This window comes from Microcaecilia unicolor, chromosome 7 (assembly GCF_901765095.1).
Source record: "Microcaecilia unicolor chromosome 7, aMicUni1.1, whole genome shotgun sequence".
NCBI classification, from domain to species: Eukaryota; Metazoa; Chordata; class Amphibia; order Gymnophiona; family Siphonopidae; genus Microcaecilia; species Microcaecilia unicolor.
The window spans coordinates 191580481-191608325 of NC_044037.1; the positions used below are offsets into that span (position 1 = coordinate 191580481).

The 27845-nt window shown below is 42.6% G+C and overlaps 1 protein-coding gene across 1 annotated transcript in view; it reads left to right on the forward strand.

The window, feature by feature from the left end:
- Positions 1–27845, forward strand: part of ERBB4 (erb-b2 receptor tyrosine kinase 4) — a 1861028-nt gene that overhangs the window by 1223481 nt on the left and 609702 nt on the right. The window contains exon 5 of the mRNA XM_030209189.1: positions 11995–12060. Within this exon, the coding sequence (XP_030065049.1) occupies positions 11995–12060 (66 nt within the window). The remainder of the gene's footprint in view (positions 1–11994; positions 12061–27845) is intronic.

Consider the following 27845-nt stretch of genomic DNA (forward strand, 5'->3'; position numbering starts at 1 on the left):
TTATGCACTTTGTATTTTGTAGACCTCAATCATATCCCCCTCAGTCGAAGAGGCCTAATCTCTGTATCCTTTCCTTATATATATATTTTAATAACTGCACATCGACCCCTGAGGCAGGCGTTACTGATGCCAAAAATAAAGGACTCCTGTTGTCTCAGTCTTGAAGGCCCAGTTGTGCTTTTTTGGTTTGTATACTTTTCGTGTATGCTGTTTTTTTCCCTCTCTTTTTGCCCTATCTAATAGCCCACATATTCTGAAGAGCAAAGCATACCTTAACCACGTCAGTCATCTGATGATCCAAAGAGAGCTGTATATCAAAATAACCCAGGATTTTCACAGGTGATTCTAATGGAATAACATGTCCTAGAAGAGATGGCAAAATGGCTGGTGTTGTGGCGCATCATGTGATTCACATAGATTTTGATTTCAAGGGAATTCATTACTAACCTATTGTCAGCCAACTACAAAGCCATAGACACCAGGCAATTGTTAAGGACCAATAAATCTGGATGATTAGTGTCAGGGTAGACAATATCTTCAGCATAAAAATGCTCAATTCTCAATTATCCAATTAATCACTCTATTGGTACTTGCTAGTAGAAATCCCTTCAATGAACTTTTATTTAATGCAAGTAATGTTCTCTCTTCATTTGTCGGCGGAAAAGACTTCAGGTTCTCTGCATTTCACCTTGGATTATATCACTCGGCTAGCAGACTGCTTCCTATCTTATTCTAGACTTATGACGATTCTCTACACCTTATCTCAATTCTCAATTAACAATTCCAGAAAACGAAGGAACAACCCCTTTGCAATGTCACATGATAGAAAGTATTGCTGGGATAAAGTTGCATTAAAGCACACCATGAAAGAGCAATGCAAGAGAAAAGATCCGGACCACTGCAATACAGTGTCTTCAGTGACAAACTCCAGAGGGCTAAGAGTAGCAAGTGATCAATGACATCAAAGGCCACAAAAAGATCTAGTGACACAACGAGAACGTTAAATACGTTCCAAGAAGTTATGGAACTCGCTAAGGAGTGCTACTAGTGTACTTTCTTTGCTGTGAAATTCATGGAACCCCAATTGATGGGATTGAAGAAGGTTTTTCTTATCAACAAAATCTTTAAACTGACAGATAACTTGAACTAAGCCTTTATTTTAAAAGGGTCTAACAACTGCCATTATTCAACAAGATGACAGTGTACATGTAGATAAACTTATTCACCATGAACAAAAAGTAAAGGTGCAGTGCTTAGAAGGAATTGGGTCCAGACTTGATATAAATGGGGTTAACTTGTAGGAGACATTGAATGCAAAGAAAGACCAAATTGAATAGAACCCATGAAGCAGAGAAGGCATGTAAAGAATGTGCAAAGCCCCCTTCCCCTAGAGGTGGCTGTAACGCTTCTCACAGGAGAATAATATTTTCAAAATTACTCCCATCCAATCAGATAAGTTTTCCTGGAAATACCCTGCTCCTTCTTGGAACAAACAGGTTACAGAGAAATCACAAAGGGGTCCTTTTACTAAGCTGTGGTAAGCACTAATGCGTGCTTACTGCAGCAAAAATTGGCTTACTTTCCTACAGTAACTTTTTTATGTGTGCATTCTACCCACGTGCTAAAAGGTAAAATGTATTTGTTAGCACTGGGGGTGGACCTGGGGGCAGAGAGAGGTGTGTTCAGCGCAGCTATATTGCTGTGTGCTAACTGATAAGTGTGTAGTTAGAGCACGAGCAGTTATGCCTACATAAAGGGTGGTGGTAGAGACTCATGCACTAATTTGCATGTGGCCATTAATAGTGAAAATAGAAAAATTGGCCATGTTATCCTGGCGGTAAAAATGGCCTTAGTGCATAGGAATGACCTGCATATGCATGCGCCACATCAGCATCTACATTACCAACATTACCTACATTACCTGATATTTTTGGTCTCAGTAGAGCTGCCAAATTAGTGTTTCCTATAACATCTAGAACCTTTCTTTAACAAAACCAATCAAACAAAAAACTTTGAAGAATGTCTGTCTTAGTGGCAAGATAAAGGGGACAATGTTATAACAGGGCACTCCATTTAGGTGCCTTTATGCTGTGCATGGAGCACCTATTCTATAATGACATTTGGACACCCTTATACTATAGTAGAATACGTTCATAAACCTGCATTTGGTCACCAAAATTAAGTGTGACTATTTACACCAGGTCCCTGGCAGACATATACTGGCACTATGGAACATGGCTATGCCCCTCCTATGTTTTTGACCCTTGAAACTATGCACTATACCACTTACACACACTGTCTTATAGAATAGCATGTAGTGCTGTTATGCACATATGTGCCACATTTCTGAGCACTTTACACATACAGTACAAGATGCTCATAACTGTGTGCACTCAGTATAGAATTGCCTTTAAAATGTGTGAAAACATCTGTCCCTAGCTAGTTTGAATCTGATAAGTAAAGGGAACACTGAGGTCAAACCGTCTTGTGGCCATTACAATATGGACCCTTGATTCTCTCCTGTCCTGCTTGTATAGCAACCTGATCCAGCAGAGCCATAGATGTTAAGGCCTGCTCATAGAGGTACCTTGAAGCCTGCTATGATCTTTGCAGTTTCTGGCTAACTGCTTGTACAGTTGTGTACAAGTCTGATCGTCATGTTTGTCACCATTAGGAAGGAATCATTGGTTTCCCTAGCTCCCCTTTTCCATGCAATGACAACCATCATATTTCCATGTATAGTTCAAGCTTCTTGTCATCATCTCAAGTGATTTTACTCTGCAGTTCTTGAACGCTTATCTTCTCCCTCCCTACACTATTCCTCATGAACTCCATTCCCTGGACAGGCTGCTCTCTCCACTGCCAAGTCTCTAAACTGCTCTTTCCACCTTACTGTGCCATATACCTGGAACAAATTTCCTCAGTCAGTGCCCCATGCTCCCTCTATGGTCATATTCAGGTCCAGTCAGAAAGTTAGACTGCTTTTAAATCCTTAAACACTTCTCTATAATAAATGCATGGTCATGGATTATTGTTCATGTCATTTGTTGGTTTTGACTAGACTGAAATTTCCATTGAGCTGGAAATGTCTCATGTGTATCTATACAATATTATGTAGATCTAGTAATGCTTTAGATAAGTAGTACTGGTAAGGGAATAAGTAGTCTTTCATACACATCTCACTTGTGAGGAGAGCATGGTCAGGTTCAATGGGACATGTTAAAATATCATCTTGCATGCACTGGAGAATGCAGCATCTTAATTATAGCCACATCTTTACTCCATTCCTAAAAATCTGGCACTGGCTTTAAATGAGGGTCTGCTGGGGTGGAGGAACACCGAAATCCCATGATGTAATAACAGTACAAGAAGGAGTGAGATATAGACCAGGCAAGCCAGAAGAAAGCGAGAAGACTTAAAATGACAAACAGTTTATTGATGAAGACTCGACACAGTACCATGTTTTGGCTGTAAGCCTGCTTCAGGAGTCTTCCTAGAAAACATTGATTGGTCAATGAACATAGGTACAATGAGGTTGAAGGAGGCGTACAGCCGAAACATGGTACTGTGTCGAGTCTTCATCAATAAAGTATTTATCATCATTTGAAGTCTTTTCGCTTTCTTCTGGCTTGCCTGGTCTATTTCCCACTCCTTCGTGTACTGGTCTTGAGTGAGTCATTGATAAGACAACCAACACGAATGGAATTCTCTGAAGTGCACCCAATAGAATAGGGTACCAAAGCACTGATAGCTTTGGTGCCTTGGAATTTACTTGTTCAGTTGTAATTAACATGCCTATCATAAAAGATGCAGTGATCATAGAAAAAGGCTTCACCTCCACAAAATATTTACCATAAACTTGTGGTAATTTTATGGACTAGCTGGGACAGTAATGTGCCTACCTTGAAACAACTATTATTTTGAATTTGGAAAAAGGTTATGTTTTTCTACAGTATATTCCATAGGTGTGACTGAGAGGAGACGAATGCTGCTGCTGTATGATTGATTGTGGTGACCTCATAGGATGGTAAATTGTTCCCTCAATAATCACAAAGCATTTGGTTCCCACAAACCCTACCCCTGTGCATACTCGTGCATTTTGTTTACTGAAAAGTTTTTTTGTGCTTGTTGTTTTCCAAATTCTAATATCTGTTGTTATAAATCAATTTTGATGTATTACTTTTTCTACAAAGAACTCCAGTAGGTTTTTAATAACAATTATCATTATTACCAATTAACGTTATATTACTCATGCCAGATGGAGTCCCCCCATTCTGTCAGGCAGAGTGATTTTGCATTATGCCATTCTAATGCATTTTGATCTAAATAAGCAGATGGCATGGTGACAGGAAATTATATGCCAATGATGTCAGCAGCAACAACATTTCACAGCTATAATTGCATTAAATGAAGTTTAATGCAGTAAGGAGGTGATGCTTTTAATGAGGTGGATTGCATGCATTGTACAGCAATTATTGTATAACCTTGTTCACAACACCAACTACATAACTTCAAACACCATGTGCTCATCTCTAGCCTTCAAATGTGTACTGCAATAACTAAATTAATATGCATGACAAGAATTTAGTTTAGGACATAAAAATAATTTTTCACACTTTGTATATATGATAAATATAGAGCATCTTTCACTTCTAGGTGTTATATGTGTGTTTTTGTTTCGTAATTTTGGATGGATTACCAATACTACTACTACTCTGAGATATTTGCAGCATTACACACATACATATAAGATAAGCTCCACAGATCAGACTATCATCTATTCAAGACAAACTAAACAAATAAGAAATCAGAGAGTTTCATCTATTAATGGAAATAATTTAAAATAACATGAGCATGAACATTATCAACAGTGAACAATTCATCTAGAAATCACTCAAGGGCCCTTTTACTAAGCCACGCAAGCGTCTACCTGCGCCCAATGCGCGCCAAAACAGAGTTACCGCCCGACTATCACGTGGCTCTTGTGGTAATTTCATTTTTGGCGTGCGTCCGATATGCGGGTCTGTAAAATAGTTTTTATTTTCAAGCGTGCGTAACGGACACGCGCCAAGTGGCATTTGACACGCATAGGTCATTACTGACCGGATTCTTTACTACTAGGTCAATGGCTGGCAGCAAGGTCTCAGGCCAAAAATGGACACACAGCAATTTTCATTTTGTGGCAAAAAGGCATTTTTTCTAGGTGAGCTGAAAAATAATTCTGCACATGCTCAAAACACGCGTCTATACAACTGCAGGCCATTTTTCAGCGCACCTTAGTAAAAGGACCCCTCAGTTGGTTCTTACTGAAATCCAATAGTTATGTAATCACAATTTAATGTGCAGGTTATATAGAATAGTATAATGATTTGAAGGAGCGGAGAGTACTGCTCCCTCTAAGATGAGTGGGAGTCCTCTACTTACAGTCCTGCTAGTGTGTGTGTGTGTGGGGGGGGGGAGGGGGATGCTGTTTCACTATCATATTTTCAGTAGTGAGGCACAGGCAACCTCTTCAGGCATCCTTAGAACTTGCCTGTCTCTCTTGTTTGAAAACATAATATTGAAGTACCACCACCTACTGGCAGCAATGCAGTTGGAGGATTCCTGCTTAGCTTAGAGGGAACAGTGGTGGAGAGTGGTGTCCCTGTTACTATAAGAAAATCATGTTAATCTGTGAATTTGAAGCAATGTGATTTACATTTGGGAAGAAAATTTGATATGCATCTTTGTATTCATACACTTGTAGATTTTGGACTATTCAGACAAGAGACAGAATTCTAGTTTTGATCCATGATGCAGGCATCATGCTGAAACACGGCCATGTTGGATCAGTTTGTCAATAAAGGCTTTGAGTGTTTGACATGTGTTGATGCCTCCATGTTTTGGCCCTCTCTGCTTTTTGTTCCTTTTTGTATTTTCTGCTGAGATTCCCTCTTGGGTATTTTTTTTCATAATGGTTTGAAGGCTATAATAAGTTAACATCATATAATTTTCAAATTTCCTATTTATGTTTTATTTTTCATTAGCTACTAGTTACTGGGCCATATTTGCAACAGAGTGTGAGATGATTGCTTCCTCCTTCATGTGCTCTTTAGTTACCTTGCATCTACAGGTCCAGATATGGAGGACACATTTCTCATAATGTAGTTTTTCTACTGATTTTTGTAACAGTAAACACTATAGTTTCATGAATATGCATATACCACAGTTGACTCTAGAAATAAATGAATTGCTGTGGGCAGTTCGTGCTAAGAGAGAATTTCTAGTTAATCTTTCTGTTTCAGTAAAGGGATTGGACTGAATAAAGAATTCAGTAAAACATTTGCACCCTGTTTACTAAGCCATGCTATTGGCTGTCGTGCGCTAATGCAGACACAGCCCATTCACTTTGAATGGGATGTTGGCATTGCTGCACAGTTCAGTAAACAGGGGGTTGGTTATTCTATTAGACTCATAATTGTTAATGCCACACCAAATGTTAGCTGTAATTTCAGTTTTGTTGTAAGGTTGTGCTTAGTGTCCAGCCCTACAGACAATATAAAAATGTGCTTCTCTTATCAAAGCGCTAATAAAAACAAATTAGACTATTAGGCTCATAATCTAAAGAAAAAAAAACATGCAAAAAATGTCATAAGGGGCAGATGGACACGTGGCTCACATGAAAATGTTTAAGCCATATAATCAAACCAAAAAAAAGAACATGTTTAAGTCTGATATTCACCAAAAGAAAAACCTTTTCAGAGTGGGAGTTTTGTGAGCATGTGGATGGGCAGTCTTACTTGATGTACTGTTTTTTTTTTTTTTTTTGCAGTAACAGAAAGCAAAACAACCTTTTTGTTAGAAATAAAAACTTCATGATTTAGATCTGCTTTAAAAGTGACTAACTCAAGACCAAACTTGTCTTTGGACCCATTTGTGATTTTGCTAAGTTGGAGAGTGGAGAGGTGGAATTGTTGGCTTGTCAAAAAGAATGGAAAGTTGCTGAGTGGTCTGTTACCTTTGTTTGTTTGCCCCAGTCTGAAACTTTTGACCCTTATATTTCTGCCTTGCCTCCTCTGTCTCACCTCCTCAAGTCCTTGCCTACACCTTGCCCTCAGCCACACCCATCCCTTGCTCTGTTTCTTGTCCCCTTCCCCCACCAAACCCTCACTGTCCCCAAAGTGCCAAACCAGTGACGTAACTAGGTGGGGTGCCAGGGGAGCGGCCGCTTCCCCAAACGGAGTTCTGCTGGTGCCGGCGCCTATTTTTTTCTCGTCGTGTTGCATTGAAAATGTGCGCTGGCACAGGTGGAAGTCCGCTCTCGCGACACTTTTGCTCCCCCCGCGCAGTCAACCTGGCTCCGCCTCTGTCCCAAACCTCCCATTCACACTCCATACCTGCTTGCCTTCTGTCTCTTATTGTTCCTGTGTTTGTCCACTCCCAGTTTGTCACTGTGCCTTGTGTTGCTGCTGTTTGTGTGAGTGCTGGGTCTCACTGGGTTCAGTAGGTGGAGGAGTTCACAGTGGTGTTACTGGGCTTAGTGGGTTGCACCTGTGGTAGTGGGACACCTGAATGTCAATCATGGATGTGCTGAATGTTATTGTGACTGACACTTTGATAGGACTGCCCTCCTCCAGCCATGATATGCAGGAATAATCTAATTCCAATCCACCTTAAGGTCACCGCCTCCTTCGCCTTTCTTGCCACCGGCACTTTTCAGTCAGTGCTAGCAGTCAATGTAGGCTTCACCCAGCCTTCCATCTTCAACTGTCTTGCCCAGCTGCTCAATGCCTTGCTCACCCACACCTCAAACTATATTACATTCCTCACTCCTGCCAATGTCCTCCAGAACATGGCTCAGTTCTACGTCATAGACTGCTTTCCCTCAGTCACTGGCATCAATGACTGCACACATGTCATACTCAGACCCCCCAGGCATACAAGGATACCTATAGGAATAGAAAATCATATCACTCCATGGACATGCAAGTCATGTGTGATGTTCAGGGGGAGATTGTGGATGTGTGTACTCGTTATCTGGGGTTCACCCATGATGCATATATCTTGCAGTATTCTGGAATCAACTGCAGGTATCACCGAGGAGAGATCAGCGGTGGCTGGCTCCTAGGTAAGCAGTAATGGGATTTCCAGTCCCCATATCCACTTCCCTCCTTATGTCAACACCATCCCTCCCTCAAGATGCCCCCAGAACTCACACCCATGACCCGCACTCCACAAGGTTGACATATAAATACACACCCATGTCTGTGAATCCTGATGCCCCCATGGCTACCCCCAGCGAACCTGGCTAATGACTCCCAATGTCCACCCTCAAAATGAGGTGGAGGAGGAAAATAATAAGAGCCATAAGAACGCCCACACCATCACTGAGCATACCTTTAGCCAGGTGAAAAACAGATTCAGATGTCTCTACCATTCCAGGGGAGAGCTCCTTTACAGCCCTGAAAAGGTTGCCAAGATATTCATGGCCTGATGCATGCCGCACAACTTTGCACTGCAAAAAACATAAGAATAACCATACTGGGTCAGACCAATGGTCCATCTAGCCTAGTATCATGCTTCCAGCAGTGGCCAATCCAGGTTACAAGTTTCTGGCAAACACAAATAGTAGCAACATTCCATGCTACCAAATCATTTTTAAACACAGATAAGCTAACCACCGTTACCACATCCTCCGGCATCAAGTTCCAGAGCTTAACTCTTCTTTAAGTAAAAAAAAAAATATTTCCTCCTATTTGTTTTAAAAGTATTACCATATAGTGTCCCCTGGCCTTTGTACTTAATGAAAAAGTGAAAAATCAATTCACTTTTACCATTCTACTCCACTTTGTATTTTATAGATCTCAATCATATCTGCCCTCAGCCGTCTCTTTTCCAAGCTAAAGAGGCCTAACCTCTGTATCCTTCCATCCCCTTTATCACTTTGGTCACTCTTCTTTGAACCTTTTCTAATTCCACTATATCTTTTTTGAGATACGGCGATGAGAACTGAATGCAGTATTCAAGGTGAGGTCACACCATGGATAAATACAAAGGCATTATATCTTTTTGGTCTTATTTACCATCCCTTTCCTAATAATTCCTAGCATCCTGTTTGCTTTTTTTGGCTAACGCCCCAAACTAGGGAGACGATTTCAGGGAATTGTCTACAATGACTTAGATCTTTTTCTTGAGGGCTGAAAGCCCCTGCCAGAGGACATACAGCAGCAATTGCAGCAGCCAGAAAAAGAGGAGGATGACCCCCCCCCCCCCCCCCACACACACACACACACACAGAGCTGATCACTTAAGCACAGTTGTATTTAGTGGTATATCAAATTATTAAATCCAATCCAAAGATTCATGTAGTCCAATTTGTAGTAAAGATAAGTGCAGTATTTATTTGTGCTCAAAATATCTTTTTCTATTCCCCACCAGCATACACCCCAACCCCTCACCCAAACCCAAATACCACCCCTCCCCTAGCACACACACATACCAGCCCTTCCCCCACCCTCTCCCCTTCCCTCCCCTCCCCAGTACACACCACCAGAGCATGGTAATTAGTTGGCTCACACTCCTACTTTATCTTCACCCTCCCTTTCCCATCCCCTCTGGGGCCACCTCTCCCACCCCTCCCTCTAGCTGCAGGGAATAGTCCAAGCCTTGCAGGAGCAAAGGAGAAGCCCAAAACATTCAGAGGGCAAGTTATGAATGTGGGCTACTGTTAAGATGTGTTATTTTACTGTTAACCCTATGTTAAAGCCTTGCCTTCCTATGGGCATGGGCCAAGTATCTGTTAAGATGTTGCATCCAGTGGTATGGTCCAAATTAATGTGCAGACCACTCTTCACAAGTCCTCAGGCTCCTGTCAGTACAGAAATCTCTGCTCTCTAAACAAAAAGTCAGGTCCTTGACTTTATGAGGTTACCGTCACTTAAGTCAGTGTCTGGGGAAGTTACCCTGAGGTCTCAGCAAGCCTGGCCTCTACCCTCCCCCCCCCCCCCCCCCCCCATAGGGTTCAACAACAAGGTCTGGCAAAGTTCAAACAACAGTTCTGTATATGTAAACCAAACATATTCAGAAAATTGTTTTTTTTTTTTTTTTAATCTCAAATCCACTTGTAGCACACAAAGGATCTAAAACAAATATTATATTGTTGGGGTCAGGCCTGCCTGCTTGCTACCACCTGTATGACTCTACTTGCAGTTGCATCCACCTGCTGGCAAGCAAATACTATCATTTATACTTATTCAAAAAGTACTCAAAAATGGGTAGCCTGTGGACAAATAAACAACATAACAAAACTAACAGGTAAAAATGAACAAGAAACCTTCCATCAAATGATGCAGGCTTCAGACTTGGCTCCAGCATCCTTTCTCGTGGCCTCTCCAGAGAGAGACTAAGCTGTGCCCCAAATTTCCACTTCTTATAAGGCAGTAGACTCTTCCTCTAAGCACCACCCTGGGAGTGGATTGGAGAGAAATACCTGCCTGTTCCTATTGGAGGAGCTGGGGCAGTCTCTCTTAAAAGTCACATTGAGCCTGCAAAAAGGTGGGATAATGTGGGGTACAAATGCAATAAATAAATAAATAAAGCTCAGATGATTCCTGTTTTCTAGCTGTTCTCTCAAGGATTGATTCTGTGGTTCACCGACCAGGCCTATTCTGCAACTTCCCATTGGGTCTAGAACTGATTCTTGGTTTCTGGTCATCACTTTTATCTCATATTTCTGAGTTCCTTTATGTGAGAGAATATAGACACCCTTACACTTCAATAATTAGTAACTAGGTTTCATTGCATAAAATAGGCCCTGTGCTAAAATAGCACAAGATAGTGGTAAAATAACATGTATCAATGGTAGCCCACATTGATATAACTATGCCCCACAAAGTCAAGCACAAGCACATTGACATAGCACACTCACAGGCAGATGATCAAAAGCAAACACCGGCGCTAGCGGCTGTTAGCGCCATACTAGCACCAGCGTTTGCTACCGCCCCATGATCAGAGCCCTCGAGTGTGTGAAACAACGCGCTTGAGGGCTCTTAGCGCAAGTAGCATGCAAATGCATGCTAAACAGGGCTCTTAGCTCAAGTAGCTTGCAAATGCATGCTAATCAGCGCTTAACGCATTCATCCCCAATGATCAGTGACCAGCGCGCCAAAGATTGGGTTGCTGGCCGCGACAAACCCTACGCCAGCTCCGAGCTGGCGTTAGGGTTTGCAGATCATTGGGGAGGAATGGTGAGCCCTGTCCAGCATGCATTTGCATGCTGGCAGGCCCACATTCCCCCCTACAGCAAACCTGCCAGCGAAGGCAATTGAGGACGTCCAAAATGTGGACGTTTCTGCAATGGGCAGTTGAGGATGTCCAAAATTGGATGTTTTTATGAGAAAGACGTTTTTCTCATAGAAACATCCAATTTTGGACGTCCTCAACTGCCTCGTCGCTATACCTCTGACACCCCCTTGAAATTTGGCCGTCCCTGCAACAGGGCAGTTGAGGACGTCCATCTTCCGATCTCCAGACCTGTCAAATAAGTGCGGGAGGATTATGCTGAGTGCATGCTCAGGCACAATTCTCCCGCACTTCTACTCCATGATCAGAGATAATTTTGCTGCTTAAATTTGCATGCATTATCTCTGATCATAGGTCTAATAGCGCCCCGCGTTGTTCCAGCGCTATTTTAGAGCACAGTTTGGAACAGCGTGGGGCTTTTGACCATCTGCCTGTCAGCTAGTATCCCATAAATTCAGAGGACCTAGCATCATTTCACTCCTGAGGTTTAAAGTGTTTAAGGACACAATGAAAAAGACAAGATACTTTTGAATCAAGTAAAACCTACTCTAAAAAAAGATTCATAAGGCCTTATTTAATCTTATTTTCTAAGCTTGTTTTACATTTGTTTCACACAGTACTTGTGAAGACTACCATATGAAGTTTATCAAAAGCTATCTTTCAAATTTGTATTCACTGCACAGAATTTGAGGATCTTTTTTCTCTGTTCCACAGGTAGAAAATGTCATAAGTCATGCACTGGTCGATGCTGGGGACCAACAGAAAATCACTGCCAAAGCTGTAAGTTTCTGACAATTGTTTAAAAGGGATTATCTAATCGATAAGTTTTCAAAATATTCACTGTAAGTAAGTGCTTAAATAGTCATGTGGAGAGCAAATTTCAAAGCCATGCCCCTGGGCAAAAGAGCATTGTATTCAAAACTAGGCTATGTGAACATTTCCCACTTTCTCCTGGATTCTATATAGCGTGCTTAGGGCCAGATGCACTAAACTTTAATGACCCTTTTACAACCCTTTAACGAACAAGTTTTAAACCGTGACATGCATTAAAAGCCTTTTTCCGAAGACGACAGCAGCTAACGAAAACGGAATGCAGATGAGCAAATTGTTTAGAAACCCTATTGGAATGAGATGCATCAAAGTTTACCGCTTGCCCTAACGCAGGAAAACCACCAGAAAGCTAAAGAGAGGTCTGTACCTCTCGTTAGGGTTGCCCGGCTTCCAAACTGTAATGTAAAAAAAAAATCAGGAGGGAGGGAGGGGGCAAAAACGCTCGTCAGGAGCGTCCTTTATGAGCGTCCTTGCCCCCCCCCCCCGCCCGAGGTCGCCGCTGCTTCCCGCTCCCCTGCATTAAAAAGCACAAAACTTAAAACTTTATCAGCCCCGGCCCCCTCCCTCCCTCCTTTTCTCCTTTCTTTCTCCCACAGCTCCACCTCCCGCCATCCTCCACCCCCTTGCTCCCCCGCCCGAGGTCGCCGCTGCTCCCCGCTTCCCCCTGCAGCATAGTAATCCAAACTTTAGCAGCCAGGACCCCCCCTCCCTTCCTCTCTTCCTTTCTTTCTCCCACAGCTCCTCCTCCCGCCATCCTCTGCCCCCGTGCCTCACCCCCGCCGCCCCCCCTGAGGTCGTCGCCACTGCTCCCCCCTCCGCCGGGCCCCCTCCCACCTTACCGGGCCCGCTCAGTGCCTCTCACCTCTGTGTGAAGGCACTGCACGGGCAAGAAGAACATCTGATCACCGCGAGTCTTCAGGACGTCTCTCCTTCCCTGAGCTGGGCCCGCCCTCGTCTGACATAAGTAACCTACGTAGTGGGAACGGCGGCGACAACCTCAGGGGGGGCAGCAGGGGTGGGGCACAGGGGCGGAGGATGGCAGGAAGCGGACTTGTGGGCAAAAGAAAGGAAGAGAGGAAGGGAGGGGGGCCGGGGCTGCTAAAGTTTGGATTTCTGTGCTGCAGGGGGAAGCGGGGAGCAGCTGTGACCTCGGGCGGGGGGGGGGGGGGGGGGCAAGGCCATCCATACAGGACGTTCCTGACGAGCGCCTTTGCCCCCTCCCGAAACACACGTGTATGTGTTTTTTTTGTTTTGACGTTTGTGGCATGCTTCGCAATATATGCGTGTAAATTCTAATTTTTGCCAATTAGTGCTCATTATTGCTTCTTAAGAGCTGTTAACCACTTAACAGCTTGTTAAAACAATGAATCTACACATGTAGTTATAGAATACACCTAGATTTACACACACAACCCTGCGTAAACCAGAAAAAAACGTGGTATTAACCTGATTATCCCCAGATATTACTCGTCTAATTCATTATTCCACATTGATCATCTGGTTGGCTTCTTCAAGGCCAATACGGTGTATAGTCAAATCATTTCATTGAAAACCTACTTATTGTCCAATATTAGTTGGAAATAATACATCTGATTACATTCTTTCTCTTTTAAAAACCAGAAGTTATTTAACAATACATATACTTAAGTCTCTAATTCAAATCCCACTGATTAAAGTAATCCCAGTTTTCACAGGCTTCACTCCTTTTAAAGTAATAATTGAGGAAATATTTCTGAGGAAAACTTTAGTAGTCATACCCGGAACTCTGGGAAAAACAATAATCTCAATATTAATCATCTATAATAATATTCATTTTATTTTTCAAAGTTTCTGGTCTATTATCATTTTCAAAATCATAACCACTTCTTGCTCGTGTAGAATCATTTGTTATATCAATTTTTCACTCTCAAAGAGTTCAGTTAAATTGTCCATGTAACTCTGTAATAAAATTATATCTGAAACAAAATTATTTACTTCCATTGTTAGGTCCCGAAGCGCCTTCCAGCTGGTATTCAATGTAACCTCCATGAGAGCCAAAATCTCCAAGTTGATTTCTCTTAGGTGTTTAGGAATGGTTCTGCCGATTCGGGTTCTGCTGTAAACATCTTCCGTTTCAGCATATGCCTCTAACTCACTCCTCCACTCATCTGGACACGGTGGTTGAATAATTCGGGAGCAGTGGAGTTGTTTTTTCCAGGTCCAAGAGCGTTGACGTTCCATCGCCGGCGCTAATCAAAGGACTCGCCAACCCTTTCATCTGTGGGCATTTCGTCTATGCCTACTACTACTACTACTACTTAACATTTCTAGAGCACTACTACAATTTAACGCAATTTACGCAGCGCTGTACAATTTAACAAAGAGAGACAGTCCCTGCTCAAAGAGCTTACAATCTAATAGACAAGTGGCCTAGATTTAAACACATAACCGCACATAACTGTAGGCACGCTATATAGAATCTGAGGATATGTGCATAATGTTTCCATGTCTTTTCTCTGCCCATTTACCCCAAACACAGAAAATGCTTCCCATGCAATTTACCATGCAGTAACTGCTAGAATATCCCAAAACCCCTTACCACGGTTTTCGGTAGCAATTAACATATGGTAAACCACATGTTAACCACCTTATTCTATAATCTGTCGTGCAAAAATGTGCACCCAATTTTCATGCAATTAGGTAATTAGGTATGATGGATACAGTTAGGTGCTACCTTATAAAATGGTGACTGAGTGCAGTTACATGTGTAATTGCAAATATAAGCATTATGTGGCACATAAGTGCTATAGGGGTGAATTCTATAAATGGTGCCTAAAAAATTGTTACTGAAAAAAACCTGCTTAAGCGGTATTCTATAAGCTGCGCCTAAAGTTCAGCGTGGTTTATACAATAACGCTTAAGTGAGGAGGTCACGCATAAATTTAGGCACCACCATTTGCTCCAATCAAAATGTGGTACAAATGCCCACGCCTAAATTCATGCGCGGAGCACCTATATGCTATAATGACATGTATAACTCAAAACCATGCCCCTGATCTGCCTCAAAATGCCCATGACCCTCCCATTTCCACGCCTCCTTTTTTGGGTCACACATAAATTTTAGGTGTGGATCCCGCACCTGAATTTACATGCATAAGTTCCAATTAAATTTAATGAGTGCCAATAATTGCTTGTTTAAAAGCCAATTGGCACTAATTGCCTTGTTATTCTATTAAATTGTGCACGCAAATCGGGGCTGTGCCTAAATTTGCGTGCACAATTTTTGGCGACTTTTATAGAATCATGGAGATGGTGTGTAACTTCAAGGGGGTATGCATATAGTTGGGCCATGCGGGAAGCACATAGAATATTGTAAGCTATGTGTGTATGTGCTAACATTTAGCTGCATACATTTACGTCTGCCATAGACTGGGCATAAGTGATCATGCCAAAATGTTGGTGCATAAAATGCAGGCCTACACTAGTATTCTATAATGGAATCGGGCCATAAAGACACAGTTATAGAATAGTGCTTGCACCTAACATTTTGCTTGTATTTTGACACCTAAGTTCTGGTGACCTATACAGAATTGACCCCTAAGGGCTGGATTCTATATATGGCGCCTGCAAAATTAGTGCAGAATAAATTTCTGCTTAAGCGTATTCTGTAAGCAGCACCTAGATTTAGGCACGGTATATAGAATATGCTTAGTTGATATCTCTGCACTTAGAACTATGTGTATCCATTTACACCAAGGAAAATATGGTGTAAATATTGTCGCATAGATTTAGGCGCAGAGGGGTATATTTTATAAGAGTGTGTGTAAATTTTGGAACGCCCAAGAAACATTCATTTCCCTGCCCATAGCCATGCCCTTTTTTGGCTCTGCAATTAGAATTTAGGCACTGTGTATTACAGAATACACTTAGGGCCTGTTTCCTAAGCCGCGCTGTAGGCACACTAGCGTTTTTGTGTGCACTAAAAATGAGCGCATGCTAATGCTTGAGACACCCATATGGGTGACTGTAGCATTAGCATGTACTACAAATGCTATTGCACCTTAGTAAACAGGGCCATTAGTGAGTTATACATGTTTTATTGCCAATGAGTGCTCAATATTGCTTGTTAAGTGCTGTTAAAAATGCTGATAGGCTTGTTAAGCCAATTAAGTTATGTGCATTGTTATAGAATCTGCTTAGATTTTGGCACGGAACGCTAGGCGTGATATATAGAATCCAGGGGTAAATGCTTAACACAGATTAATAAGAGGGTCCCAAAGTTATGTAATATTTCTTCATCTAAGATTTTGGAGAAACAAACTGAAGGTGGCTTTGCTGAGATGGCATCCCCCTGACAACTGAGAATGGTGTGTAATTTTGGAGGCATGATTGGATGTCGTTTCTACATAGGCCACTTTTTGGGTGACATTTTCTCTAGAATCTGACAAGATTATGACATTGAAAGCTTTTTATTTTTATAACAAGTTGCACATGTTTTGTGATCTAAGGGCATCTGTTCACTGATGTTTCCAGAGCAAAGCAGGCCTTGAAGAGGGTCAAGGTGGTTACCCTGGGTGCAACATGTTTCTTGAAATCACCTTGCAAATATTTAGTTACCATTAAAGAGAACATATATTCAATTGTGGCCCCTAGGGCTGTAGAAGAGTTTCTTCAGGGCAAAACTAAGGGAGGATTACTAGTAAGACAATCAATGCGGTTAGTTGTAGAGAATTGTGGGGTTGATCAATTATTTGAAAGGGGCCATTTTCCTGATGAATGTTATTTTTGTATTAGTTTTATAATCTCTCTCCATAATGTGAACTGCTAAAGAGTCATGATTTATTGCTATATACACATGTTCACATATGCATCTAAATTACTAGAATAACAGCTTTTACATGCATACTCTCCACCTAAATCTATGCTGCTCAGTATTGATTGCATCCTTGGAAGTTGTTTAATTAAACTTCAGTTAGCGCATGCTTACTGCAGCTTTAAATGGTTTACAGCGTGACATGCTCAGGTGTTTTCTGTAATTTTGTGATCTGCATCCATAAACCATGTGCTAAAAAATATATTTTCATTTTATCACAGAGGGGACTTGACTGGGCGGCTGAGAGAGGGTTTTTCTACTCTAATCATAAGTACATAAGTACTTAAGTATTGCCATACTGGGAAAGACCAAAGGTCTATCAAGCCCAGCATCTTGTTCCAACAGTGGCCAATCCAGCTCACAAATACCTGGCAAGATCCCAAAAAAGTACAAACATTCTACACTACTTATCCCAGAAATAGTGGATTTTCCCCAAGTCCATTTAATAATGGTCTATGGACTTTTTCTTTAGGAAGCCATCCAAACCTTTTTTAAACTCCACAAAGCTAACCACATTTACCAAATTCTCTGGCAACGAATTCCAGAGTTTAATTACACGTTGAGTGAAGAAAAAGTTTCTCCGATTCGTTTTAAATTTACTGCATTGTAGCTTCATCGCATGCCCCCTAGTCCTAGTATTTTTGGAAAGTGTAAACAGACGCTTCACATCTACCCGTTCCACTCTAGTCATTATTTTATAGACCTCTATCATATCTCCCCTCAGCCGCCTTTTCTCCAAGCTGAAGAGCTCTAGCTGCTTTAGCCTTTCCTTATAGGGAAGTCGTCCCATCCCCTTTATCATTTTAGTCGCCCTTTTCTGCACCTTTTCTAATTCCACTATATCTTTTTTTAGATACAGTGACCAGAATTGAACACAATATTCAAGGTGCGGTCACACCATGGTGTGATACAAAGGCATTATAACATTCTCATTTTTGTTTTCCATTCCTTTCCTAATAATACGTAACATTCTATTTACTTTCTTAGCCGCAGCAGCACACTGAGCAGAAGGTTTCAACGTATCATCAACGACAACACCTAGATCACTTTCTTGGTCCGTGACGTAGCTATAATTCGGGTTCCTCTTTCCCACATGTATCACTTTGCACTTGCTCACATTAAATGTCATCTGCCATTTAGACGCCCAGTCTCGTAAGGTCCTCTTGTAATTTTTCACAATCCTCCCACAATTTAACGACATTGAATAACTTTGTGCTGTCAGCAAATTTAATTACCTCACTAGTTACTCCCATCTCTAGGTCATTTATAAATATGTTAAAAAGCAGCGGTCCCAACACAGACCTCTGGGGAACCCCACTAACTACCCTTCTCCATTGAGAATACTGACCATTTAACCCTACTCTCTGTTTTCTATCTTTTAACCAGTTTTTAATCCACAATAGAACACTACCTTCTATCCCATGACTCTCCAATTTCCTCTGGAGTCTTTCATGAGGTACTTTGTCAAACGCCTTCTGAAAATCCAGATACACAATATCAACCAGCTCACCTTTATCACGTTTCTTCACCCCTTCAAAGAAATTTAGTACATTGGTGAGGCAAGATTTTCCTTCACTAAATCCATGTTGACTTTGAGGAGTGTAATTGAATGGGGCGCCCAAGTTTTCACGAGGGCATCCTCGCAGGACGGCCCCACGAAGGGGCGGGGAAACCCGCATTATTGAAACAAGATGGGCGTCCATCTGTCATTTTGATAATACGGCCGGGGCACCTAAATCTCAACATTTAGGTCGACCTTAGAGATGGTGAACCTAAATGTTGAGATGGTCGACCTTAGAGATGGTCATCCCAGGTTTTCGGCCATAATGGAAACCGAAGACGCCCATCTCAAAAACGACCAAATCCAAGCCCTTTGGTCGTTGGAGGAGCCAGAATTCGTAGTGCACTGGTCCCCCTCACATGCCTGGACACCAACCTGGCACACTAGGGGGCACTGCAGTGGACTTCACAAATTGCTCCCAGGTGCATAGCTCCCTTACCTTGTGTGCTGAGCCACCCAAAACCCACTCTCCACAGCTGTACACCACTACCATAGCCCTAAGGGGTGAAGGGGCACCTACATGTGGGTACAGTGGGTTTTGGGTGGGTTTTGGAGGGCTCACATTTACCACCACAAATGTAACAGGTAGGGGGAAAGGGGGGAAATGGGACTTGATATAGGGGGGCATGGGCCTAGGTCCGCCTGGCTGAAGTGCACTGCACCCACTAAAACTGCTCCAGGGACCTGCATACTACTGTCAGGGAGCTGGGTATGACATTTGAGCTGGCATAGAGGCTGGCAAAAAACGTTTTTAAGTTTTTTTTTTTTTTAGGGTGGGAGGGGGTTGGTGATCACTGAGGGACTAAGGGGAGGTCATCCCCGATTCCCTACGGTGGTCATCTGGTCAGTTTGGGCACCTTTTCACGACTTGGTCGCAAGAAAAAATGGACCAAGTAAAGTCGCCCAAGTGCTCGTCAGGGACGCCCTTCTTTTTTCCATTATCGGCCGAGGACGCCCATCTCTTAATCATGCCCCAGCCCCACCTTCGCTACGGTGCCGACAGCCCCTCCATGAACTTTGGTCGTCCCCACGACTGGAAGCAGTTGAGGATGCCCAAAATTGGCTTTCAATTATGCCGATTTGGGCGACCCTGAGAGAAGGACGCCCAGCTCCTGATTTGTGTCGGAAGATGGGCGCCCTTCTCTTTCAAAAATAAGCCTGCATGTCTCATTAGGAATAGACTAGTGGTTAGTGCAGTGGACTTTGATCCTGGGAACTGAGTTTGATTCCCACTGCAGCTCCTTGTGACTCTGGGCAAGTCACTTAACCCTCCATTGCCCCTGGTAGAAAATAAGTACCTGAATATATGTAAATCGCTTTGAATGTAGTTGCAAAAACCTCAGAAAGGCAGTATATCAAGTCCCATTTCCCTTTCCCATTAATCCATGCTTTTGAATATGCTCTGTAATTTTGTTCTTTATAATAGTCTCTACCATTTTGCCCAGCACCGACGTCAGACTCACCTGTCTATAATTTCCCGGATCTTCTCTGGAACCTTTTTTAAAAATCGGCCTTACATTGGCCAGCCTCTAATCTTCCGGAACCATGCTCGATTTTAAAGATAAATTACATATTACTAACAATAACTCCACAAGCTAATTTTTCAGTTGTATCGGTACTCTGGGATGAATACCATCTGGTCCAGGAGATTTGCTACTCTTTAGTTTGTAGAACTGCCCCATTACATCCTCCAGGTTTACAGAGAATTCATTAGGTTTCTCCGACTCGTCAGCTTTGAATACCATTTCTGGGACCGGCATCCCACCCAAATCTTCCTTGGTGAAGACCGAAGCAAAAAATTCATTTAATCTCTCCGCTACGGCTTTGTCTTCTGTGATCGCCCCTTTTACTCCTCGATCATCTAGCAGTCCAACTGATTCTTTTGCCAGCTTTCTGCTTTTAATATACCTAAAAACTTTTACTATGTGTTTTTGCCTCCAACGCAATCTGTTTTTTGAAGTCCCACTTAGCCTTCCTTATCAGCACTTTGCTTTCGACTTGACATTCCTTATGCTGTTTCTTATTATTTTCAGTTGGTTCCTTCTTCCATTTTCTGAAGGATTTTCTTTTAGCTCTAATAACTTCCTTCACCTCACTTTTTAACCATGCTGGCTGTCGTTTGGTCTTCCGTCCTCCTTTTCTAATATGCAGAATATATTTGGCCTGGGCTTCCAGGATGGTGTTTTTGAACAGCATCTATGCCTGATGTAAATTTTTGACCCTCGCAGCTGCCCCTCTAATTTTTTTTTCACCGTTCTTCTCATTTTATCATAGTCTCTTTTTTTAAAGTTAAACACTAACTTATTTGATTTCCTGTGAATACTTACTTCAAAGCTAATATCAAATCCGATCATATTATGATCACTGTTATCAAGCGGCCCCAGTACCATTACCTCCCGCACCAGATCATACACTTCACTAAGGACTAGAATTTTTCCTTCTCTCGTCGGCTCCTGTACCAGCTGCTCCATAAAGCAGTCCTTGATTTCTTCAAGGAACTTTACCTCCCTAGCGTGCCCCGATGTTACATTTACCCAGTCAATATTGGGTTAATTGAAATCACCTATTATTAGTGTATTGCCCAGGTTATTTGCGTCCCTAATTTCCTTTAACATTTCTGCATCCGTCTGTTCATCCTGGCCAGGCGGACAGTAGTACACTCCTATCACTATCCTTTTCCCCTTTACATATGGAATTTCAATCCACAGTGATTCCAAGAAGTGTTTTGTTTCCTGCAGAATTTTCAATCTATTTGATTCAAGGCTCTGATTAATATACAGTGCTACCCCATCCACCAATTCGATCCACCCTATCACTACGATATAATTTGTACCCCGGTATGACAGTGTCCCACTGGTTATCCTCCTTCTACCAGGTCTCAGAGATGCCTATTATATCTATTTTTTCATTTAGTGCAATATATTCTAACTCTCCCATCTTATTTCTTAGGCTCCTGGCATTCGCATATAGACATTTCAAACTATGTTTGTTGGTCCTATTTACATCATGCTTAGCACTTTACAGTATTAATTTGCAATCTTTTGTCTGATTTTTATTTTTATTTAAGGATACCTGATCTACTATGGTCTCTTTTGCAACCTCACTATCAGGATACCCTATCTTCCCTGTTTTGGTGATATCTTTGAAACCTTATCCCGAACCATGCACTTTTGAGCGACTGTCGGCCTTCCCCCTGTTTCTAGTTTAAAAGCTGCTCTATCTCCTTTTCAAATGCTGATGCCAGCAGCCTGGTCCCACCCTGGTTAAGGTGGAGCCCATCCTTTCGGAATAGGCTCCCCCTTCCCCAGAATGTTGCCCAGTTCCTAACAAATCTAAAACTCTCCTCCCTGCACCATCATCTCAACCACGCATTGAGACTCCGGAGCTCTGCCTGTCTCTTGGGCCTTGCACATGGAACAGAACCCTAGAGGTTCTGGATTTGAGCTTTCTACCTAAGAGTCTAAATTTGGCTTCCAGAACCTCTCTCCCATATTTTCCTATGTCATTGGTACCCACATGTACCAAGATAGCCGGCTCCTCCCCAGCACTATCTAAAATCCTATCTAGGTGACGCCTGAGGTCCACCACCTTCGCACCAGGCAGGCAAGTCACCAGGCGATCCTAATGTCCACCAGCCACCCAGCTATCTATATGCCTAATGATCGAATCATCAACTACAACAGCTGTCCTAACCCTTCCCCCCTGGGCAGCACTTGGAGACATATCCTCGGTGCGAGAGGATAGTACATCCCCTGGTGAGCAGGTGCTGGCTACAGGAGTACTTCCTACTTCACCAGGTGATGCTCTCCTTCTAGGAGACCTCCCTCCTCCAAGGTAGCACAGGGGCTACCAGACTGGAGGTGAGACTTCTCTACAACATCCCTGTAGGTCTCCTTAATGTACCTCTCTGTCTCCCTCAGCTCCACCAAGTCTACTACTCTAGCCTCAAGACAACGGACACGTTCTCTGAGAGCTAGGAGCTCTTTGCATCGGGCACACACATATGACATCTCACCAACTGGGAGATAATCATACATGTGACATTCAATGCAAAAGACTGGATAGCACCCCTCTCGCTGCTGGACTGCTGACTCCATCTTAGTGTTTTTGAGTTTTTCAATAATTTAAAACTTGCTACAGTATTAAGGATATTAGCCTAATATAAAAATGTCTTTTAGTTTATATAGAGGCATATTTTCAAAGCACTTAGCCTTCCAAAGTTCCATAGAAACCTATGGAACTTTGGAAGGCTAAGTGCTTTGAAAATATGCCTCCTTGTATATTGTATGATTTATTTAGTGTTTTCTTCTTAGATGTTAATGAAATGTCTATAAAACTCTGTAAGAGCACTCCTTGCTTGTTACCCTAATTACAATAACTGACTATAATTGAAGAGTTGTCCTAGGGGTGGGCGGCTGTTGGGGAGGGTGGGTGGGAAGACTAAACTAGATCCTGCAGTGCCTGCTAGAGTCTATCTGTTAATGCTGTGGTACAAAGTTTTTAAAACTAAGGGGGAAAGACTATGGAGATTAGTTGATAAAATTTGCTTTTTTTATATTTTTATTTTGCCTATTACTAACCTACAATTCCTCCTTTAAACCCCAATCTTTAAGTTCCCAAAGCACAAAGCAAAATAGTGTTCACTTACCAGAGAAATGTCCTCTTCTCTCAGAACATTACTGCACGCTAACTGATTAGCAAAGGATTAGCTCATGAGCCCTTACTGTCTACAAAATAGGGGGCCTTTTAATAAGGTTCACTAATGGATTTAGTGCATGCTAAATGATAAGATGGCTATTATATTCCTTTGGGTACCTTATCATGTAGCGCATGCTAATCATTACTGTGCACTAAGGGGTATGTTTATTAAGGTCCATTAGCGTTTTTAACATGCCTTTAAAGTTAAGGCACGTTAAATGCTAACATGCCTATACATTTCTGTGGGCGCATTAGCGTTTAACACGTGTCAACCACTCTTACACGCCTATAGCACACCTTAGTAAATCTGTTAGCGCACATCAGTAAAATGATCCCTTGGTGTCGGTAAGGGCTCACATGCTAATTTTTTTATGGCCACGTGCTATTGGCAACATTAGTGCATGAACTATACAATAAATGGGGAAAAGAATCCAAACAATATATAACCATAAAAATAAAAAAAAAAGGATTCCTTAACTCGTAATTAGTAAGCAGTAAGAAAAATTGATAAAAGGGAGAAAAAAGCCTCAAGAAGCTCTTAGTTAATAACTAAAGGAGCAGGACTTCTTCATCATTTGCAGAAAACCTCCCTGAGAAAGCTTATAGCAAATTGTGAAATTCAACAAATAAACGCCTCAAAACAGCGCTGAATACTTAGCTACCTAGTCTCTTTCTTCTAGCTGTTCCATAGATCAGACCTTGACCAACGGTGGCCAGCGTTTCATTAGCTGCTTCAGGGTCAGCCGGTCAAAGAATCTATAAAAAAGAAAAAGAGAAAAAATACAGCACCTTGTACTTCAAAATCTGTAAAGATTAACTTTCATCAATATTGCTTACTTTAACTCCGTTCACAAAGCGGACGACATTTGCAGAGGTGTTACTGAAAAAATGGCACTCCCTCTTTATAGAAAAAAATGATAAGAACATAAGAGTAGCCATACTGTTGTCAGACCAATGGTCCATCTAGCCCAGTTTCCTGTTTTCCAAACAGTGGACAAGCCAGGCCACAAGTACCTGGCAGAAATCCAAACCCTGGCAACACTCCATACTACAAATCCCCCTCCCCCTCCAACGCAATGAAGGGGTTTGCACAACATTGGGGGTGCTCAAACAGAAGGTACAGCCAATTATAGAGGGTGTCAGCTGAAAAATGGGACTAATCAAATACTGAAAATCCAAAAACCAAGGAAAAGCAGAAAAAACAAACAAAAAAAACCCCAGAAAAAATGACACCATTCTAATTTAGAATTTAAGCCATAAGGAGTTAAAGAATTCAATCTGAAGATCCACTGTTGCTCTTTCCATAGTAGTAGGCGATGTCTGTCACTGCCTCTTGTAGATAGTGTGATCTGCTGAAGTACCACACAACGTAATGTTTCAAATGCATGATGGTATTCAACACAATGGTTTGCTAAAGGTGAAATGCTCTTATGAGTCTTGATGGCACTTTTATGATCCACTAAACGTACATATAACTGATGTTTATGTAAGCTTTATGTGGGACAAATATCTTGTTGGTTATATGTACGTTTAGTGGAACATAAGATTGCCATCAGAGGAAATTTCAGTAAGGATATCCTGCTTCCTGATGGGTTCATCTTAACTGTTGTACTCTGCCTTGGGAAGCCTGGTGTTATAAAGATGATGGAATATATTGAAATTAAATGAAAGCAAATGTAAACTCTCTTTTCATTGGGGCACATGACATGGAATCACATTTTCACCCCCCCTCCCCTTGTCGCCACCACAGCCCCCCCCCCCCCCCCCCCCCCCCGTTTCAAACCCGCATGCGGCATTTAAATTAATGGAAGAAAATTTAAAGTCTTCTTTCATTGGGGCACATGGAATCACATTTATTTTTTCCTCCCCGTCGCCACCACCGCCATCCACCCCACCTCCCCCCTCATCGTCGCCATCACCGCAACTGCTTCAAACCTGAACACAGCCTGACTGTCTGCTCCCCACTTCAACCCCCCCCCCCCCCCCATGTTTAAAATATAATTATACGGCCAATTACATACCTTTAAGCTTTAACTGGTCCAGCCACCCGGGCACGTTTACCGCATTAAACAGGCACCACTCCAGGTCCAACTCCTTCCTGCTGGCTGCTGTGCTGCGTGAGTGACCCGTGTTCCCTCCTCCTGTGGTGGAAACTGGCTCACAAGAAGTACACACAGGAGGAGGCGGGCGAAGGCAGGAGATTGAAGAAGGGAGAAGGGATTGGGAGATTGAGGAGAAGGACCTGTGGTAGGCGGGGTGTCAGCAAACTCACTGGGCATCTTTCAGTGATAGCAGAAGAACAGGTCACAGGACTAACTCGTGTCCGGTACGGTGGTGCCCTTGAAGGCTGGTGCCACCCCCCTACGGTACTTACCCCACTTACCAGGTTGCACCGGCCCTAATGTTAAACTCAAATCCATTTGAGCAGCAAGTAGGTCCCTGGAGTAGTGGTGGGTGCAGTGCACTGTAGATAGATGGACCCAGGCTCATACTTCCTCCTATCTGTTACACTTGTGGTGGAAACTGTGAGCCCTCCAACACTTACCATAAACCCACTGTACCCACATGTAGGTGCCCCCTTCACCCATAAGTACAGTTGGGGGTAGTGGGTTTTGGAGTAATCAGCACTACTACTACTACTACTACTTAACATTTCTAGAGCGCTACTAGGGTTACGCAGCGCTGTACAATTTAACAAAGAGAGACAGTCCCTGCTCAAAGAGCTTACAATCTAATAGACAAGTGAACGGTCGGTCCGATAGGGGCAGTCAAATTGGGGCATTCTGGATTCACTGAACGGTAAGGGTTAGGTGCCGAACGCAGCATTGAAGAGGTGGGCTTTAAGCAAAGACTTGAAGACGGGCAGGGAGGGGGCTTGGCGTAAGGGTTCAGGAAGGTTGTTCCAAGCATAGGGTGAGGCGAGGCAGAATGAGCGGAGCCTGGAGTTGGCGGTGGTGGAGAAGGGTACTGAGAGGAGGGATTTATCCTGTGAACGGAGGTTACGGGCGGGAACGTAAGGGGAGATGAGGGTAGAGAGGTAGTGAGGGGCAGCAGACTGAGTGCATTTGTAGGTAAGAAGGAGAAGCTTGAATTGAATGCGGTATCTGATCGGAAGCCAGTGAAGTGACCTGAGGAGAGGGGTGATATGAGTATATCGGTTCTGGCGGAATATGAGACGTGCAGCAGAGTTCTGAACAGACTGAAGGGGGGATAGATGGCTAAGTGGGAGGGCCGGTGAGGAGTAAGTTGCAGTAGTCCAGGCGAGCAGACAAGATAAGGGAGCAGTGGTGAGATATGTACCAGTGGTGTAGCCACAGGTGGGCCTGGGTGGGCCGGGCCCCACCCATTTAGGGCTCAGGCCCACCCAACAGTACCACACGTTTAGTGGTAGCTGGTGGGGATCCCAAGCTCGGCCAGCTGAAGACTTCCCCCTGATGGTAACGAAAACACTACTTTCCATGATACTGGCACCTGAGCCTGCTCAGTTTTGAGCGCATACCTGCTGCAGGCTGCCAAGGTGGAAAGAAGCATTTTCCCGCCAGCTGAGATATTTTTTTGGTAGTTGGGGGGGGGGGGGGGAGAACACTTGGTGCCCACCCACCTCTTGCCTAGGCCCACCCAAAATCTGTTGTCTGGCTACGCCCCTGATATGTACATAGGAGCATTTATATGAAGTCCACAGCAGTGCCCCCTAAGGTGCTCCAGTACTCTCCTGGGATGTCTAGGGGACCAGTCTGCTAAAAATACTGGCCCCTCCTACATCCCAATGGCATGATTGTCTACGTTTTTCACTTGTATGGGTTCTTTTTCATAAATGGCCTGAAAAGATAAACACACAGAGCACAAAACTTTGTTACAAATGGTATTTTTGAAAAAAAAAAAAAAAAGATAAGACGTTTTGCTTTTCGAAAGCGGTTACATTTGCTATTTGGATTTGGGAGGTTTAGCGCAAAACATCCAAAATCTGAATCGGACATATAAAAAATGCCTTGCATGTACCTCAGTGGCCTGCCTAGATGAAAATGCATTGCCCAGTTAGACTTTTATCTTGCTGGTCTGTAAGTCATTTTGGTATTTCAGCATCAGATCCTTAATATACTCACTGTAAGAAAAAAGCAAAACATAATAGTGCTATATTCACACATTAAACTTATCCTCATTTTTGAGAATTTATTTTAATCCAAATTTCCAATAGATATGACATTGAGAGTATTATTTTTCTAAAGGAATATGTCCTAGAAGTAATTGGGTTGGCATGAATTTAGGTTAGGCCGATTGAAATGGCAGAATTTATCTTATCTTTTTCACTCATGTTGCTCATTCTTTATTGTGAGTATGTAAAACATGCAGCGAGAATGCCACAGGCGATATCTTTTGATTGGTATAGAAGCCAAAAAAGGATGCCAAACGACACAAGGTGGAAGGAGTCCAACATAGTAAATGACTAAAAATATGTATTAAGGAATACACAGGCAAACCATTCATCTTGTATCCTTGTATGACAATCCTAGCAACTAGGAAAAATAATATTAAAAAATGAGATTGTTTTACTGTTTTTCCTAATCCAAGTAAATGACTTTTCTGACTCCATAAACAAGTTTTCCATAAGCTACATACCTTTAT